The sequence below is a fragment of the Electrophorus electricus genome, chromosome 18, assembly GCF_013358815.1.
Source record: "Electrophorus electricus isolate fEleEle1 chromosome 18, fEleEle1.pri, whole genome shotgun sequence".
Lineage (NCBI taxonomy): Eukaryota > Metazoa > Chordata > Actinopteri > Gymnotiformes > Gymnotidae > Electrophorus > Electrophorus electricus.
The window spans coordinates 6,584,934-6,605,584 of NC_049552.1; the positions used below are offsets into that span (position 1 = coordinate 6,584,934).

A 20,651-nucleotide genomic window follows, 5' to 3' on the forward strand; every position below is an offset into this window, starting at 1 on the left:
AATGATTTTGATTATTTGATTATTATTTGTGGCAAAAAGAAAATAAAATCCATTTGTAACTGTATGCTTTTGTAATTAAACATTATATCAGGTTTAGGCAACTAGCCCAGGGAACAATCCATCTATACCCCAGGGAACAATCCAGTAATGATAAAATCACTTCATCCAACCATATTTTAACCTCCCACTTCTGAAAACCAAGCTATTCATTTGGAATGTTCTGAAAAACATTCAAAGCCTACCAAGCTTGATTAGCCTGACAGAGAGCACAGTCAGCTGTTAGGTTAATTTGCACGGATCAACACCAAGAGACTCAAACATGATCTACAACAACAGTGTGTAAAAAGATATTTTAAGTAAGATGATATCTACTGAACAGGAGAAAAACAAATACTTGCAACATCTTTAATCATACAACATTTTAGAATCCTTTTTCAATTTTGGGGGCACTGAGTTCGCTAAAGTATCCTCAATCCCATATGGTGGAAAAGCGTGAGGAGAAATGAAGAGAGAGTCTTTGTTTAGCCGTGAAGAGCCACCACTGTTCCTTTGTTTCGCAGAACTCCCACTCAGAGGTCAACTCTGGCTCTGAGTTTTATTGCTGAACAGATGTCCATCTGTGACATCCCTGTCACAGAGATGTTCCACTGGGCAACACTTTAGAATCGGAGCCCAGATGAGAGCTAACATTTACACTGGGAGACAGACGTGCACTCTCATTAGAGTTTAACCTTTGGTCTTGTTTCTTCCAGCAGCAGTGTACATTTGACATCTGACTGGGTAAAAAAAAAAACAACAACCTTTCATTAAGTAATTTGGACTGCTACATTAATAGCTACGAGACATTATTCTACACAGGTTCACCAAAGTACATCTCTTTGAGATCATTTGTTACAGTTAAGTATGCAGCACACATTAGTTAGGGATACAACAGTACTGAATTTCTTGGGTTGATACGATAGCTGATAATTAGCACCTTATTGTGGCCAATACCAATATTAATAACTAATAATCTTTTAACTGGCACAAGACTCTCAGCTTCAACTCTGATGTCAAGCAGGCCTCATACAGGGATTTCTTTTTACCTAAATCTTTCCATTCCTGAGGCTGTAGTCATGCACATATTGCCCTTTTGAAGGAAACCGCATCCCTCCGCCGAAGCCAAACAATTAAAAACAAACAAGGACTGAAATGGTTCAAGAATTCTCTCTTTCTTGCGCTCTCTCTCTCTCTCGATGCCTCTTCGTGCCCGTTGTTCTGGGTACATTCGCTGGAGGACGAATGAGCTGTATCTGGCTGGCGTCCATCCCGCATAATCAGCACCACACCAGCAGTGCTCACATTCCCCTTAGAAACTTGTATGGAGACACAAAATGTCCAAAACATGGATGTGACACTGTTATAAACTAAAATAAATAAATGCAAATATTTTCACCAGATGCACAGACTAGTACAGAAGCACATCGTGTGAATCAGTAGATCACATATTTCAAAAGAGATGCACCTAGAAACTACTGAAGAATCAATGTCATTTTAAAAATCTGTTTCTTCCCCTTGTGGCAATTTTACAGTCAGCTGCTGGCCTGCAGGCCGGTCCACTGTAGCATACTTTTAGTTCCACCAATTTAAGAGGGCAACGCGCATCAAGATGCCATATCTTTCGAAACAAAGTGCTCTACTCATGTCCACACATCCCTTAATTTCTTCTGCTTTGAATCACATAATATATTATCTATGATTAAATGACAAAGCACTTTTGTAAGTCACTCTAGATAAGAGCGTCTGCCAAATGCCATAAATGTAAAAATAAATCTCAGTATAACCAGCCACTTAATGTAAATAAGATACAGAAACATTATGCAATAAAGGAAAAACAAATGTAAAATGTCATCATTATTATTTGTTGCCAAGTAAAAAACAAACAAAAAACACCATTATTTTACTCTGCAATCACCTTACATCCATAGATGTAGTCAGTGTCATAAGATTGGCTTCCTTGTTGACAGCTAAAACAGAATGCTCCCTCTGGTCAAAAGAATGTCCAACACATTTCAAGCCAGATGGAGACCACACAGCTAAACTGTAAGCCTCTGTCTAAGCTGATGCTCCTAAATGCTAGGTTAGCGGCGGCACTGCGGCTATTATGCCTCACCCAACAATCTGCTGTCTGTGACAGCAAACCAGTGACATGGCAGTGTACCAACAGGTGAGAACTGTATTTGATACGTCAGTCTTTCAGTCATCGAGAGCAGTTACAGAAAGCTTCCTGTTTACACTGCACATTTGGTTGACATTCTTCTTCAAAAAAGATGAGAATTTCCATTATATGTCTGTGATTCAGAGGGAGAAGATCAAAAGGACCAATGGTCAGCCTGTGACAGAACAAACAAAAGCAGACATCCTGTTACTCCATCGAAGGTATCTGTACTGTGGTCTCTCACGGCGGAGGATAAGGGAGTGCATACACTTTCCCCTTAATAATTTCAGGCAAAACACAAACCAGAAAACCCAAGGTTAATAAAAATGATATAATTTCTGCAGTGAGGGTTGTGCAGTTCTCTTCCCCTACTTTAAACCCATGCATAGTCAGAACTGGCAGTGTCAGCCTGGCCTCACTGAGCATCAAAACCTTTGCACTTTATCGCCTTTTGACTGAACACATCTGGCACGAGCGCCTTCTGACATGAAACACTTGTGGACACAAATACCATATTGCAAGACATAGTGTTATATAACCAGGTTTATAAAGGAGTGAATTGATCATTTTATGACTATGCACACTGGTCTGCAGTAGCTAAGAACCTTTAACGTCAGTGTTTTATTTTTGGTCGGGACTTTTTAAGTTGTGAGAAAAAAAGGTCAAATTTTCGGAATAATAAACTTAGGGGTTTAACTCTGTCCCTGCTGAAAATAAAGTTTGATGAGGGAAGAATTTTACACACCACTGTTTCACATGGCTACTACACACTGTCTGATAAAATCCAGAATATATGGCTACTTATGTTTAAGGAGAAATTCTGCCTCTTTAGGAGCGTATCTTAAAACGCCCCTTCAGAAGCAAAAACTAAGCAAGAACAAAGAGCACAGTACATTAAAACTAATCCTGTCCTTTCAACGACAATGAAGGTGTCTACACTTGAACCTTATTTTCTTCCAGTAAACATCACATTGTGCAAGACAAAAACAAAACAGGTACTTTGCTGCTACTACTGGTTATGCACAGTTTAACAGAGTTTAATCTAAAACAGTAATAAAAAGGCTATTAGTGGCCCTGAAAACGTTGAAGCCTTGCTGAAGGACTGGAAGACCTAGCTGGGCACCAACTGGCAGTCCATGTGTCAACGGCAAATGGCGCAGTGCATACCTTCATTTGGGATTTTTGGAGGATGTGTTTCATCTGCCCGACAAATCTAGTGTGTAACCCACTTAAAGTTGAAAGTAAAGATATAGGTGAATAAATGACTGACAAATCTGAAAGACTAACAAGTAAAATAAAGTTCAAATATGAATGAAATGGGATTGTTAAGTAAAAGCTTGGTAAGATTAGAGAATAAAGTAATAACAGGCTTTTCTCATTTCCTATCAAATGAAAAAAACATACAAAAATACTAAATGGCTCACTGTTGGAACTACATCTATAATTCCACTGTTTTGAAAATTGACAAAGTGGCTTTAGCTCACAGAGGATTCAGAAAATATTTGTTAGACAAATTATATTTGTTTAAACGATGAGTCATGTTATGACTGGGAGTACATACAAGAAATAGGAAGTTGGCTTTTGTTCAGAGGAAAAGCATATACTAGCACAAAGATGCCAGCATGAATCATTCAGGATTCTCAGAAATGAACACAAAACGTAACATTACTTCATTTATATTTTGACCACAAGTAATTCATTTTAAGAGAATATAATTACTAGTGTATATAGTTTCCTGCACAGCTGTGTGCTCTGGTTAGACAGACCTATTTGTACATTTAAGCAGAATTTAAATGAATTATGGCTCATGACAAATCCACTGTTTGTCTAAAGAACTGCGATAAGAAAATAAACTGGATAAGTTTATGCTTAGAAGAATCCAGTTTTCACTGGAAATTATGATAAACATATTCATAGGAAATGATCTGACTACTGAATTGGTCTAATACAGTATTATTTACTTTTATTAAATTAGAGTGGACATCACTGTATTTACCATTTTCTTGTCCATTAGAACATGAGACAAAACAAACTTATTATAGACAAAATGATTGCTATGGAGAAAATTATCATTTAGGTAACACCTAAAACAGATGTCAGAAGGACCTCAAAGGACAGCATAAGCACACTGCAAAAATATTTGTTACCCGAAAAGCCAAAAACTGCAGTCTTATATGGCAAGAGAAGGACTGTGTTCCAGTAAAAATGACATGTTGAAGAAAATCAGACTCTCTCACATTTACATAACAGCCAGGGTTTTACACATAAACTGTGCATTTCTCCGTTACTATGGCCTGATAATAAACAGGCATTAGCAAAGTCACCAGCAGACATTACAATAATCACCATAAGCAAAACCACAGTTACTCTGGTGTGGCTATTCCATGAGAGACTATGATCAAAGCTAAATTTCATAGGAAAATCATTGATAAAGCACTATCTATTCCTTGAAATGGCAGGTTCAAGGAATAATGCAGTTTCAAGAAATAATACTTCATAAAGGTAAAATTAATGTATATCTTTTTATGCTTTAATGGTATATTAGTTTACTAGCAAAACTGAGTCAAACTGAGAAGACAGGTACAGTTGGACTGTAATAAATAAGGAAGAACTGGGCGGCTCAGCATCCAGGAGCTTTGCTTTTTGAGACACTCCTAATCAAGCACTAGGGTAACACTTTAGGGAGGGTGTTTCCTGTCCCACACACTCCAGCAGTGGTTCGCGCACACGCACCCACACGTCTGTGTTCTGCTACCCTCTCTCCACACCGTGATTTTCCTCCAACTGATTATCATCACTGTTATTAGGCCATCTGTCACCCATAAGCAGCTTTCTGGAGCCGTCTTACAGGCTCACATCTGTTTTCTTTTGTTTTCTACTCTGTACATGGCACAGGAGACCCCAGAGGTCCATAAAGTAGTTGTGTCAGTGGCATGCCCAGCACGCACTGAATTGTGATCCAGGTAGTGCCAACCATTATTCTGGCATGCAGCACAGCTCACAAAATGACGAAATGGACGTGTGTTTCCTGCGAACAATTTAGCACCAGCTAAATTCTGCAGTCAAACTGTTTATATTATGTACAGTTAAGTAGGATGTGAAATTCATTCTAAACTGAGATTAGGACTACTGGAACCGATTTATTTAACCAACGTCAGTAGTTCAACACACATTACTTTTGTATAAAACTAAAGTCAAAAGATAAATTGAAATTCAAGACAAATTCATCTGGCATGCAGTAACTGTAGCAATTACTAGCTGTGAGCGAGCAATTACTGAAGATATGGGTACCACTCCTCCCACCACCATATAAAAGCATTACATAAAAGATCATTTGTCATAAATCTTACAGGGTTTAAAAACTGAACAGTAAAGCCTGATCTCTGTGGATCTGAGAAATTATTTTTATTGTGAATACTCTTTCATGCCATGTATAGTGGGTGCAGAAAAAGTACTGAACAAAGTGTGTTCAGGCACATGGCACACCTGATGAAAACTGAGCTGGAGGGTAGAACCAGACAGAGGCAGGAGGGGGTGGAGAAGCGTGTGTGTGTGTGTGTGTGTGTGTGTGTGTGTGTGTGAGAGAGAGAGAGAGACACAGACGCAGAGAGAGAGAGAGATCGTGCGCAAGAGCTGAAGCTCCGGGGGTGGTGGAGCTAGCAGAGGTGGCAGGGCGTCAGTGTGAGCCCGACCAAAAGGGGAGGGCACACGTAAAGATATTTAAGATGCATACAGACTGGACCCTTTAGTGAGAGGAGAGAGCAAAGGCCCTAGAACAGCTGCGGCAGAAACGGCGCAAGAATAAAAAGCCAGACGGCCCCAGCAAGGACCAGAGACTGCACTCAAACCAGCCCACGCTTTCTCAGACAAACAGTCTACCATCAGTGTTTCAAGAACGCACCGGCACAGCCTCAAGACAGACACCTCCAGGACCGGCAGTCATCTCCGCCCAAAGAGGATCAACGGTGCCTTCTTAAAGTGGGACCATGAGAACAGCAACGGCTAGGACAGCGGTCGTAGCGGTCGCGCTGCTGCTCGTGGTGCTGTGCCCGACGTGGGCCCAGGTGCCCCCAAAGAAGCGGGCGGTGCCAGCCAAGGCGGCCAGGGCTCAGTGCTGCGACGAGGTGCGTGTGCTGAAGGTGCAGGTGGCCAACCTGAGCAGCCTGCTGGAGGACATGGGAAGGAGGCAGGAGGCTGACGTGAGGAGCCTGGTTCGGCAGGTGCTGGAGCTGGAGAAGCAGAACCATCAACAAGAGGCGCGCGTGACTGAGGCGGAGAGCAAGTACTCGGAGATCCACAACCGCGTGGAGATCATGCAGCTGCAGGCCGCACAGGCAGCCCCGCACACCACCTCAGGTAAGGTGACGGAGCGGGTGGAGGGGCCCGCTGGGAATGCGCATCTGTATTAGTGGGATAAACGTCTATACCGAACCGTCTTATATGCGCTCCTGTTCTGAATGGTAAATGAAAGCAAGTACACAACAAAGCAAGAGTGTGTTCATGCAGTTGCATGGGTGTTGTGTGTGTACTTCTCTACTGCTTGGCCATGTCCTTTGGCTGCCCTCACCCTCTGGGGTCGTGGGTCACATATGCTGTGGACATGTGTCACTACTTGGCATGTGCGGTCATTTGGAGAAATACAATCTGAACCATTTGTGAGCTTAAGGTGACAAAGACAGTTTCACAAGACCAATTCAGCCCACAGGCTGAAAAGGAAAGTATGCTTTTCTTTCCTTCTCTTTTTCTATTTAAAAAAAAAAAAGATTTTTAACACTGAAAAGTCTGCCAAATGACACCAAGTCTCTAAGATATCCAACCGTTTTACAATATTTTAGTCCTAGCTGGTAGTGCAAGCCGGTTTCCTAACCGTGCATGTTCACTATAGGGCTACAAAGCGTTCCATTTCCCACAAGTCCAACAGTTCAAGTTCTGCAGCCGTCTCTGATTCCCAGTTCAACAGAAGCTTTGTCTCGCCTTTTCTGTCTTTACAGTTAGTCCATTTTCAATAATTTCCTAACTAAATAGTGATGTAGTGGAAAAAAGATCTTATCTTATCTTCTTAAGACAACCAAGATCAGGGGCTCAGCAAAAAACAACAAAATGTGTTTGAACTAATGCCTAAATTGTTCTTTGCATGCATTTTCGTATGCAACTCCCACTCATACTCCCACCCCGTCACACACACTTATTCAATTCACAAAAACTATTAACATATTTCTGAAGAGTAAGAACAATAATGTCCAAAACTGTTAGAGCTGCAGTCACTAATGACAGTATCCAAGCATGTCTGGCTGCACAAAAGTGGCCAAGTCACAGCCCATAATTAGTGCCTCTAGAGTCTCAAGAATGTCACAAAAATAAAGGGGCAGAATCCATCAAAAGGCCATCACACGTGCTGTTTAGGTTATTCCACACTATTAAACTTCTAAAGAAGAAGCTGGCGTTAAACAAAGCATGATGTAATTTAATACCCATTATTATCCATTTGGTCAGTCATCTACCTAGTTTATTTTCTTCTTCCACTACAGAGAACACAGTAGAGCTTTGTTAGAACTTTGCAAACTCTACAGGGTCTGAGAGACTTAGTGTAGTATTAAAGAGTACAAACTGCCCCAGGGCTTCAAGGAGAACCAATTAAGCTTCCCTTTCAGTGATGCAATCCCCAAGTTCAGTAGCTATTGTGCTGGCTATTGAGCCAGACAATTTTGTTCTCAGGTTCCTCAAATGCTGGAAACACACTCAGGCCATTTGTTCCAGATGTTCCTGCTTTAGGTGTCATCCTGATACCACTCAAAATTATCCAGAGTAGGAACAAAACAAACAAAAAAACAATGCAAACTGTGTAACAGAGTGTCCGGTTTTGAGGTCTAACCTTTACCTGCATTCTCCTCCACAGATGCAATTTATGACTGTGCATCACTGTACAACAGAAACTACAAAATTTCTGGGGAGTACAAATTACCAAAAGATGATTTTCTAAGAACACCTGATCTGGATGTAAGTGAAAATACCAGGTTTGGTATTAGTGCGTCTTGGAGGGTACAAATGAGCATTGAAAAAATCTAATTTCTCCATTTTTGAACCACTGGTTTTAGGTGTACTGCGATATGGAGACGAATGGAGGCGGCTGGACGGTAATCCAGAGGCGGAAGGTGGGTTTGACCAGCTTCGACCGGGACTGGAAGCAATATAAGAATGGATTTGGTACAATTCGTGGAGACTTCTGGCTCGGCAATGAGCACATCTTCCGTCTGACCCGACAGCCCACGGTGCTCAGGATAGAGCTGGAGGTAAGAATGCTCCAGAGAGCTCATCACAAGGAAGCTGTATCTGGTAAAAAGGAGGACCTTACCTGCAGCCTTTCCTCGCGTATCATCAGCTGTTGTTTGTTGACCATACACAGGACTGGGAGGGCGAGGCGCGTTATACCGAATATGGCTTCTTCACACTGAGCAACGAGCTGAACAGCTACAAGCTCTTCCTAGCCAACTACAGCGGAAACGCCGGAGACTCTCTCCGCTACCACAACAACACCAACTTCAGCACCAAGCACAAGGACAACGACAAGTGTGTAGATGATTGTGCCCAGCTTCGCAAAGGTAAGGGACCAGGACACTCATTAGGAACCGGTCCAGTCTAGGAACCGGTCCAGTTATCCTTGCTTGTTAGCGCTCGGTCACACAGCGTGTTGCATTCCAAACTTTGTGCCCCATTGCCTTTTCTTGTAGGTGGGTACTGGTACAACTGCTGTACTGACTCCAATCTAAATGGCATGTTCTACCGCTACGGCGCCCACACCAAGAACAGTGATGGCATAACCTGGTATGGCTGGCATGGACCAAACTATTCCCTCAAACGGGTGGAGATGAAGATCCGGCCCCAGAACTTCACCCCTTGAAGCACTTTGCGTACAAAAACCCCCACAAACCTTGCTTACCATGTACAAAGTCTATGCAGCACCCACTAATACTTGCACCTATACCTGAAAAAACATCTCTATGCATTTGTACTACAGAGCCTTTCTGGACTGAATGTGTGATGTATGATTGTAAATTGTAGTTTTGATATTTATCGTAAATGTTTTATTTTCTTTACGCTTTTCTGGAACCATTTGTGCCACTGAATAATAAGGCATAAAATATCTAGTAAACTTGCTAGATAAATTTAGCAAATAAATTTATTTTTGGTAAATTCACAGATAAATTACACTGAATTGTGTAAATGTAAAATGTGTACAGTTCTATATGCCACTGAATGATGAAATAAATTGTATTTTTAAAAAACTGTCATATTATATGATACTATAAAGATCAACAATTGTGCCATCATGCAAAACAGAGATGAGACTTTGCCTCACTGCACTGTGTGGGGCACTTGACCCTTAGGATTCGCATCACTACATTTAAAAATCACCAATCCAATGAGTCTCTACTTCCAAGTCTCTCTTACATCAGTTAACTAGTGTTTGTTGCAAAAAGGTTGTAAAACTGAACATCTATTTAGGACTTGGTGTCAGGCTTAATCCACAACTGCATACCCAGGCCTGCATACCCAGAAGTGCTTACACTAAGAGCCATAAAATCCCAGGCATCAAAAAGTCAAAAAACAGACAAATGAAATGCATAGCGACCATGTGCTCTTTTGATCCTCATGCATACACACAAAAAGGGCATGAATTGAATTTAAAAATGTAAAAAGAAATAAAAAAAGAAGAAAAAGCATTGAAAACTGCATGGGAGAGACATGCTCATAAAATACTAAATCCCCAAACACAATTAACAAAAAAGTCACAATGAGAACAAAGCTACTGATCCATAGAAAGGGCAAAAGACACAAATGTAAAGCCACAGAAACATGGACCGTCTTTTCATCATTTCATGTACAGGTTCTTCATGTGGCATAAACATGCTTGAGACTCCCTACAGCTGGTGGAGGTCTTCTGGGATCCTGGGAGGTCTGTATAAGGTCACAGTAGCAGGAAGTATGGGGCTTAGCTTGACCTTTTACTGGCATCTGTACCGTCCCCCTGGAGGATAGGACTCATTTCTCAAAGCCATTTATCAGGCAGCCTTTGTAGAGGGATTGAGGCCAACTCATTTAGTGGAGAACTAGACGAAGCCTTGCCTCAACCTCACTCACTAATCAAGCTCTCATTAAAATGGGCTTACTGAGTACATGATTAGTGACATCGGGTTTAGAAATAATGGGGCTGACTTCTCTGAAGTCAAATCAAGGAAATTACGGTATAAGAGTTACGGGCCAAATATAAGTAGATCATTTTATGACCCATCCACAAGCATCTGAGGTGAAAGCATCTGCTTGGATATGTAGCAAAGCTACAGATATTGGAGAGGCCAGTTAAACATATTACTGCGCTAAGATAACTGTCAAAACAATATGACAGAGCATTTACAATAAAAGCATTCAGAGCAAATGAAGTTTTTATTAATCCACAAAGCCTGAAATTAACCTTTAACCTTACAAAATCTGTATATCAAGAAAGATTTCAATCTTGTTCACAAAGCACAAAATTAAAGAATAGTTGTTCAAATGTTTTGTATTCCAGTGAGCTATTAATTATTTGTATTGTAATGCATTTCATATTCCACCAGTGGCTTGGCCCCTCATACCACTGAAATGGATGGTGTGCATGGGGAAGTCAGTGTAAAGCAGACAGCAGGGATGAAATTCCTTCAGATGAAACTTAAAATCGATGTTTCTTTGGCCTAATTTCAGGGTTCTGTCTCCTGCCACAGTACCGGTAGGTCATTACTCAGAGACTCACTTCATTTATTGTAAACAGACAGACCAAGTTACACACACATGCACACACAAGCATCATGCTGTGACCTTAGTTTATGTATGTTTGGATCATGAACGATATACTTAAACTGAAAATAAAGCACAAATCAAATTCTCAAAACCTGCTGCTTTCCCAAAGCACATTCATCTTATGACTAAACGTCATAAAATTAGCCCGATTTTTAGGAGGAACTGGCGTGGGCTACCAGGAGTCTCACAAGCAACATATAGCACATATTCAAAAACCCTGCAGTGCAGAATGAACTCAGTCAACTCTGGTCAAAGAAATGAGCCATATTCACATGTCATTTCTATCAATGATGATCGCTCAAGCTTAAACTATTGCATTAAGTGTGCCAAAAGAGTAGGTTTTGCCTAGACAGCATATAACCATTCTTCAATCCAGCCTCCATCCTGCTTCTGAGCACACCCTGGCTCGCTTTCTGTGTTGGTCGCCAAGCTCTTGTCTGGTATTGTCATTAGCAACTTCCTGTTGCCTCATCCTGCACGTGCAACTCAGCCCATGAGGCACTAACGGCAAACCTAATCAGGCTGTTTCTGGCGATTTATTCAGTGCTTCATAATCTGGTGTTCCCAGGGCACCTCTGAGCATTCCCCCATGAGTCAGGCTGGATGAGCACCTGTTGGGTTGCCGATCAGGCTGCTGCGCGCTGGTATGCAAGGCTGACTCCACTGGTAATACCTGCTCAGGGATGCTTTGGGAACAAAACCTCTGGCTTTACGGTGGAAAGCTTCCTTGTGAAATCTGCCTCACTCTTCCCGCAGACACCAGGAGAACGGGCTCCGGGAAAGTGGTAATGGCACAACGCAGAAGTACTGGAATTGCGGGAGGTTAGGGGCATGTGAATCACTGGTGAGACAATCACTACCTGGAAATGTAGGTCAGATGTGTGTTTCTGACACCTTTATAGTTTTTCATAGAATAATTTTCTGAGCTTTATAAGAAAGTCACATCCCATCTTATATCTAGCGCCAGCATTTTAAGAATGACTACAGTTGTTTTGATGTATCCTCATCTGGCTCCTGACAGCACTTACAATCCCAAGTTCCTCCTTAGAAAGTCCTTCTTTATGAATAAAGAATCATTTGTATAAACAAATGTTTTTCACGTTTTCAATCTTCATTTGCTTCATTTCATTGCTTCACTGCTCCAAAGAAATGGGAAACCAAATCATAAAGTAGCTTTGTTGTTGCAAAGTAATTTCAATGGAATTTCACAAAGAAGATCCAGGCTCACACAACTAAATCACAGCCCCCAGATAAAACATGACTTGAAAAGCAAAGAGCTCCAGCGCACACCAGGATCATTAAAAGAGTACTCCACATGGGCCTCATCCGCAATTACAGTAGAATAACCACAAACAAGCATCACATGTTAAAGAGTAAAGCTTGTTTACAGGCATCCCTAGAGAGGGAGCTGAAAACATCTCACAGCTGGTTCGAAACTCAATCAGGCCCTTGAAAAGGCCATGCCAGACACACAAAGGAAAAAATGAGATGCAATTTAAATTAAAAGCTTGAAAAACAAACCTGTTGACATCTATACATGCAATATAAAAAGTGATACTACAATTTGAAAATGATGTGGTGGGGGGGTAGGCTGAAGAAGATGTGAAGATGAGCAAGGCCTCTGTCCAGCAGGGGGTGCAGAGCCAAAGACATCAATACTCGAAACCAACTTTAAAAACATTAAGCTTTAAACTAAGTTTAAAGGTCAACAACAGAAGCAGCAGCAGCAACAGGAGCCTGTGCAACACTGATTCAGTTCATTTGAATCAAGCCACAGAAGTGCCACTGTGTGACACGCAGAGCTTGACCGATACTGATATATTTTTCCTGCTTCAGCTATAATGAGGAACCTGTTCTTTTCTCATTCTACATTAAAAGCAGATAAAGCAACAGAAAAAGTAAACGCCGTCACGGAACGCTCGCCTCCCGCGAGTCACGTGGTTCGGCCCGCCACGTGCAGTGGGAGGACTGTCTTGTCTGTAACCACACCTGCACCTCGTTCATGTTTATGTATATAAACCCATGTTAAAGTGTGCAGGGTGTTGGTTATTGTCGGCATAATGTCTAAATGTAACATGTTTGTTAGCTGTATTCTTGTGTATCGTGTTTGTTTAGCGTTAACCGTTTCATGTTTCTTGTCGGTGATAAGTGTGAGTGCCTTTGTGTCTTTAAATGTTAATAAATGTTCGTCCCAGTCGGAGGAGTCGGCGCGTCCTGCCCCTCGCCCTGCGGCACTTGGGCCACCGCATGTTACAAATGGAAGAATATGTATGAGTCAGTGAGTATATTTCATCGTAAGACAAGATGCCCAGTTTTAAGTTGGTAAAAGTGTAAATTCCATGTAACTTCATGTTAATAACTATATCCCTCCACCTATTCCAGGTTTCTTGCATGTGACGTGTCATAATCAATGTGCATAAATATAACCAACAAAAATAATCCTATTAACATAACCTTTAACTTCCAAACTAATCTACAAAACTCATGCAGCTCTCTACCCAGTAGTATTTGTACCTTACTGTTTTGACAAATAAAATCACAACTACTTTGAACAGTGCGCATGAGGTCAAAAGAAGCCCCTTGCATTTGGCCTTCCCAAACTTGAAGGGTATTCCACTTAACTGTTTGCAGAAAAGACATGTGAGAGGCTTTTGAACTCAGCTGCATGTTCTGGCTATTTGGTCTATTCAAAGTGCAGATAAACAATGAACCTTCATGGCCTCCAAGTAGCACCTGAGGATTTCTGTGCTCCAATGATTTACCTCCTTAAGGTTAACACATGTTAACTTTGAGACGCAGCGTGGTTGCTAGCCTACTAAACAAACCATACAGTATCGCTCTACCTGGCAACATTAGTAGAATCAAATTTCAAAAGACTCAAAATGCACAACACACCTGAAGCAGCAACATGATTCAAACCACCCACGTTGCTTTAAACCCACTGGCATGACAGAATCGGAAGAAATTGCAGATGAGTCAAATTAATGTAATTTAAAACAGAGCCTTAAATATAAGTGACTGACATTTTAGTATTTATGCAGACTAAGCCCACATGCTCAGAAATCTGATCTTTTTTGTTGTTCTAAATGTTGAAACGAACACAGTCTGTTTTCCTACCTAATGAGAGATTCCAGGATAAGGGGAGACGGGCCTTTCTGGAACTCTAGCTCCTTATAGTGCAGGGCCTTGGCATATGCACGGCATTTAGCAGCTCTTTCCCCGAGAAGAACGATTCCATTGTCATCCCTTAAAGGAAGTGGCCCCTGAAACGAATGCAGAGGAAAACGAATACATCAATGAAAATGAATGCAACGCGCTTAGAACAAATAAGTGGACAGAACGTGAAAATGTTCAGGATAATTTCTTCTTCCTTTCCACATACTTATTTTTGCTGCGGAATGAAATTCAGTACAACATCCTTCAGCTCTTTTCAAGAAGCATAGGAATGATGTGGTAGTTTAAGAGGAAGCACATCATATTTGAGGTATTTTTTCCAACAACACGAGACAAATCTCAGCTTTTAGAAGTACTTTAAATATTTCACATCATATTACAAGGGCATGTTTGTCAGCCTGCAAGATTTAAACATGACCCATAATACTGGAATAAAATGACCTCTTACAGCTAAATGCTCAGATACCATTAAAATGTGATAAAATACATAAATTGTCCTACCAAAATACATATATAGGTATCCACAGTTTGAAGGAAAGGTAAAACAATTACCACAAATAACATTAGCATACTATTGCATCTTGAGGTAACAATTAACATTAATATCAACATACTATAAAGTCTACAACTACTAAAAACCCAACTGGCTCAAAAAGCATTTTCATCAACCACTCATTCCTCCAGCAAAACAAGTTAACAGTAAATAATAAATTAAATTGCCAACCGAGTCTCATAATCAAACAGGAATTATAATGAATGATGTTTTACTCAGAATCAGAGTTCAGTGCTAGCCAGTATATAGAATATGTGAACCATCACAATGTGTGAACCATTTTCAAACTAAGAGAAAGCTTGGTAAGTTGCTAGGATAGTTTTTCATATTGCCTCCAGTATTAGTTTGCAGATAGTAGCTTTTAGGCTGTAGAGAGGTTAAGTGCAATCACCTTCCAAAGGATCCACCTACCAGAAGATGAGTAGTTGTAACTGGTAGAAACCAAAGGAATTTGGTCAGTGCACCTCTATCTTTGACTATTTAGCCTTACTGCACCAACAAGTGGCAGCGGTCTATGCTTCAACAGAAGGGCAAAGCTCTGCAAATGGGAGCTCATTTCTTTCAAACAAATAAGTGCCCCAGGCTATGCTGGAACACAGTACTATAAAGTTATTAAAGTCCGGTTCTGCTCATGAAACTGCATCAGGGTCAGACATCACTTTAGAAATCTTACTGATTATATCTCAATGGCCCTAATTTAAAAAACTTCCTTGACAATAGTGCATGATGTACCAACTTGACCTGCATTTGTAAATTACCAGAACATTTCAACTCTTTTTTAAAAGTTAAAAAGGAGAAAAAGAAGATGCTTCAATCAGGGGGTCATGAGGTTCACCCTAAAGTCAAAAAATCAAACTTAGAAAAATCAACAGACAACACTTGTACTTCCATATAAAGACTTGGGCCCTTTAGGTTATATGTTTAATGTTAATATATTTCACTATGGCTAACTAGCAACATGTAATGTCATATAGTTTTTTTTGTTTGTTTGTTTGTTTTTTACCATTTTCCCTTTAAACAAGAGCATTAGAGCATGCTTGCCACAAAAAAGTAGGACCCTTTTGGGCATGAACTTATTATATTACAGGTATGTACATAAGAAGGTTGTGTTTGTGAACAAGGCTCTGGCTGACCTTGTCGCTGTGCTCCATGAACTCGGCCAGGTTGAGCAGGGTCTGCGTGACCTCAGCAATGTCCTGAGATGTGAGCGCCAGCTCGATGCTGCGGATCAGCTCGTCCTGCTGGTCCTCGCTTAGCTCCGACCAGCATGACAGGAACGCAGCATTAAACAGATCCCTGCATTAGTGAGACGCACAATAATCAGTCTTTGGGTCCTGCAAGCAACGGAATGTTCAGGAAGGACAACGCAACACAGAGAATTCTTAAAATGAGTTTGTAACTGTGCGTCATTAATGCATATTTTAGATACGTTCACAACAATAAATATCAAACGTACCAGGGATTATCAAAAACCGGGATCTTAACGGAAGATGGTCAAAGTGTGGTTGGCAAGCAGAGAGTCACCTGGCAAGTGGAATGTAGGTCTGGGCAAGTGACCAGCAGGAACGCAGGGCCGGGGAGGAGGACTCCTTCAGCAGAACCACACTGAGACGCCGCAGCCATTCCAGCCAGTCGTCCTTTGACACCTTCCTGGCCGCCCCCCACGCCTGCACACACACAGGGTGAACAGCCAACGCTCAGAGACCCGTCGGAAGGCCGGGTCAACTAAAAGGGTACTACATCAAAGTATGGCTTTCCTTTATAGTTATGCTTAGTGTTAAGATCCATGATGAGTCCTCTGAGACGGCAAACATTCTACTTGAAGTTAAACATGTTGGCCTCGTTTTATATTTGATTTGGATCACTGCTTTTGATCACCGAGTCTGATTCGCTTTCTGGTTGTGAAGGGAGGAAAAAAGCGTCGGGGACAAACTCTAAAAGCAGAAAATTATAAATCGATTACTATAAAATTGTAATAGCAAGGGACAGACACGTAGGTGCTGTGGTATTTAGACTTGGAGTGCTGCAGGTTCCTGAGAATGTAACTGGCCATGTCCTAACTGGAAGGACAACAGGTTCCCTCTCTCACGAAAAAACCAAGCAGTGTACCAGCCAATCAGGCAAAAGGTCAGATGGCATGGTCGATTGCTCACTGGTCTTGAGGCACCCCATAATGCTACACCGTCGGTAGATCGTAAAGACAGAGGGGCAGGCAGCATAGGCACCAAATGCGGCATGGCACGTGAAACAGGAATGAGACACCGTTTAGAACTACACAAAGAATTACTGGTCTGAAAGGAACTTGCTCAGTTACAGAATTCCTCAGTGAATATGAATGGTTGTGAGTGAGTAAAATGTTACTAAGCCTTCTCACGTCAGCCGAATGAAGACAAAAACAGGAGACCAGCTGGTTCTGCTACTTATCATTTAAGAGTGAGCAAGGTTTGGGTGACAGAGAGGGAGGGAAGATCTGGTTATCTTTTAGAGCGATTGCCATGAATCGTGGCGACATGCTTGCCAGTCACAGAAAACTGAACAGAAAATCGATAACAGACTAAACCGCGATGGCCACAACCATTCTTGGCGGGATCTTTGACAAAACTTCACCGCTCCCATGCCACATCTATGATTTCCAGTCAGCCATAGACCCGCAACTAGTAAGAGTCACGCTATGGGGAACTTACAGAAACATGTTGCTCTCGGCACAATTCAGTCACGTGTTTTCTGCCAGGGCAAAGCTAAAGCACAATGTAATTCTAACGCAAGGTTTTAATGCTGGTTTATCTACTTAATGGTCATCTGCTTTGTCAATTAGGCTTCTTCATTCCAAGGCAAATATATATTTTTTGTGGAGAATTTTAACTGTTGCACAGAGAAACCATGTTGAATTTTATTGGTGCACATTCCATCATGAAGGAAATTACTCTAGCTACTTGAGATAAGGTTACAAAGAACAACAGTCCTGAAAACCTCTTAACATGCCTTTCAATTGTGAGTGACTTAACAGTGTGCCTTGGTTAGTACATTTGCTTAACAGACATTCAGTTATCAGATGAGAGACTAAACTTCACTAAAGAATGGGAACATGAAGAAAACCTGTTATCTTCATAAAGCTTTGGCCAAGAACAACAACAACCACCACCGTGCAAAATGCGACACAGAAACTGAAACCATGTCCTGACTTTCAGTTGACATATAATAACAGCTAGTCTATCAGATAAACACTGCAGACTTATGTTTAAAAGGAGGTCACAATGTGGCAAAAACAGTTGGTAGCAATAAACCATAGAGTGCAATCACAGGGAGCCCAGTGGACACCTACTGACCTTCTGAAGTGCAGTTGTGCTGACATGCAGCTTCTTCATCGGACCCGACTCCACTGGGCCACTGACCAGTGTGTCGCCTTGGTTACTACGTGACTGGCGATGCTGGAAAATCTGAGAGTCTTCTTCCTCGTCGGCAAGGGTATAACCCTGAGAATTAGAAATCAATGTTAAAAATCCCTGCACAAAGACACAGCATCTTAATGGGACATTAAAAAAAAAAAAAAAAACAACAACCCAGAAAACCCATAGTGTGTTAGATCTTAGTCTAATGCATACGCTAGGTCTTAAATTATGGCAAAACATAGTTTGATGCACAATACAATCTAGTTGCAGGTATAAATGAGCAACAAAGATGATGGCAATGGCATGTTAGGCTTAGAGTGCTGACTTATCTGCTATTGCTAACTACTGACATTCAACTTAATACTATACTGGAGAAAAGGATGTGACAAGCCGAGAGCTGTGTCTGGGACAGAGAACTATTGCCTCTGAATTGTTCCAAATGGTTGACGGTGCTCTCCGCAGTTCAGAAAGCAACACTTCAGGAAAACTTAGGAGCATGGCACGTCCTGTCAAGTGCTGCGAGATGTCAGCAGGAAGCATTACATTTGGCAATAAGACATCTAAATTGTTTTTGGATGGAGGGTAGGGGCCTCGTGTGTTGCAGTGGGAAATCTGGGTTCACAAACAAGGAACGACTGGTGACTCACACAAAGTTCCAGGAAATGGAGGCTACATCCTCCACCTGCAGACAATGTGCCGTTTGTTTCTAGCCATAGCCCCCCGGTTTGAGCGCCTCATCGTCACTGACATCAGTGCTGGTTCAGCGGGGACAGCACACTGTGGAACGGCGAAGCGTTGCGAGAAACGAGGTGGAGGGGCCTGAGGGGCTGAGGGCACTGACCTTGACGACGCGACAGATGAGGACTTCGTAGCGCTGGTGGCTGATCCTGTGCTTCACCATTACTTTGTGCACCATGGGAATAAAGATCTGGTACTGCACAACAACAAAAAAAGTAGAACAAGGCATTAATGGAATGACCGTCTGCAGGAGCGTCGTTACAGCATATCTTATGTGCACTGAGAGCTTCTGTTAGGGTTTTTATTAAATGTACATGAGCTAGTAAATGAGCCCTCAAGGAATGTGCATGTACATATGCGTTTCCTTCTCAGTGTGTCTGTAATTATGCGTGCCTGCAAGTGCTGTTTTGTGCACAAGTGTGTGATCCATAGGCTTGCAGACGCTAAACAGCCCTTTCCACTAGCGCCGAGCCAGATGACAGACTGCTGCCCCTCTAACTGAGGCCCAGGGCTTTTCATGTTTAAAACCTGCACACCTCACGCCTTCTGCTCATGGGGGCCACATGTTGCCCCGGTAGTTTTATATGCACCTCGGGAGGGGTGATAAAAAGGAAAATGACATCATCCCACTCTCATTAACAGCCTCGTTCTGAACTCAAAGTGGGCTCGTGACATCATCAGTGGACCACTTCTGAGAGCCTACATAGAGTTATGGGAAACGGGAAGCACTTTCTCTGCCGGCTGACCTCATCAATGGAATTATTCAAGCAGCCCTCAAGCGCTCTTCACTGGAAGTCATGGAAATATTGTGACACTGTTATTTATGGACAGTGAACTGAAAGCATGCACTGGCACTGTGCTACTGCAGGCACCTTTTTGCCAAGCTGGAAGACCAAGGAGGACAAGGTGTCCATGGCAGTGCCTCGAAGCTCAGGCGTTCCGTCTAGAGTGCGCACGATGGGGTGGATGATTCTGGAGGCATAGTCAGTGAAGTCCAGGGACTCGGTCAGGCGATCCAAAGTCTCCAATGCAACCCTAGAGTGCAAAACAAAGCAAAAACAAACTGGAAAGCTGGAAAATGATCATTCTTTGTACAGGGAACACTAGGAGATTCCTTTCAAATAATCATATTACTCAAACAATTTAAACTGCATCATATTTATTTTCTAAACTTGGTGCTACTGCAGTACAGCACTTATTTTGTGAAATCATTGAGAATGGAGCACTGTGCTCTTTAGATTAAAGAGTCTTGATCTCCACTCCTTATCTCAGTACAGCTTTAAAGAATCAGTACAGACTGGGCTCAACATGTGCTGACGAGCTCTGCTGCTTCAATTGGAGAGATTTGACAATGTGGATGCCTCTCTGACACAAGGCACTAGGGTCACCTGACTCACATCCATCCTCACTGACGTGCTTAGCTGATATGAGATGTTGGGACTGCATCTTTGCAACCATAACTCTCTGAAATTAGCTGTCAAGGCTTCCCACTCAAGGCGTTTTTTTTTTTGAGAGAAGAGAATAGTTTGGCATGGATTTCCCTGTATTGGTTGGCACTGAACTGTCTAAGGGCAAATGTCTGAGGGCAAAAAAGCCTTCAGTGTCCATGTAGCAAACAGGCTCAAATTATATTTGAATGAATGTATCTATTCTTATTTAAACATCATAAATTACTATTATCTGTGCTGTATGCCACAAAGGGTGGCAATCTGTTTATTCCATGGCTAGGAAGGTTTATGAGGTACTAGATCTCAAACTATGAAGTACA

General features: G+C 41.8%; 2 protein-coding genes across 2 annotated transcripts in view; one reads left to right on the top strand and one right to left on the bottom strand.

Annotated features, from left to right (window-relative positions):
- Positions 1-20,651, bottom strand: part of mtor (mechanistic target of rapamycin kinase) — a 73,378-nt gene that overhangs the window by 34,768 nt on the left and 17,959 nt on the right. The window contains 6 exon segments of the mRNA XM_035536463.1: positions 14,147-14,292; positions 15,890-16,052; positions 16,281-16,423; positions 18,083-18,229; positions 18,987-19,079; positions 19,756-19,918. Of these exon segments, the coding sequence (XP_035392356.1) occupies positions 14,147-14,292; positions 15,890-16,052; positions 16,281-16,423; positions 18,083-18,229; positions 18,987-19,079; positions 19,756-19,918 (855 nt within the window).
- On the top strand, positions 5,884-9,480 carry angptl7 (angiopoietin-like 7). The gene is made up of 5 exons (XM_027021134.2): positions 5,884-6,553; positions 8,094-8,194; positions 8,293-8,487; positions 8,601-8,796; positions 8,926-9,480. Exons 1-5 carry the CDS (start codon positions 6,184-6,186, stop codon positions 9,093-9,095), a joined length of 1,032 nt encoding a protein of 343 aa, XP_026876935.2. The 5' UTR covers positions 5,884-6,183; the 3' UTR covers positions 9,096-9,480.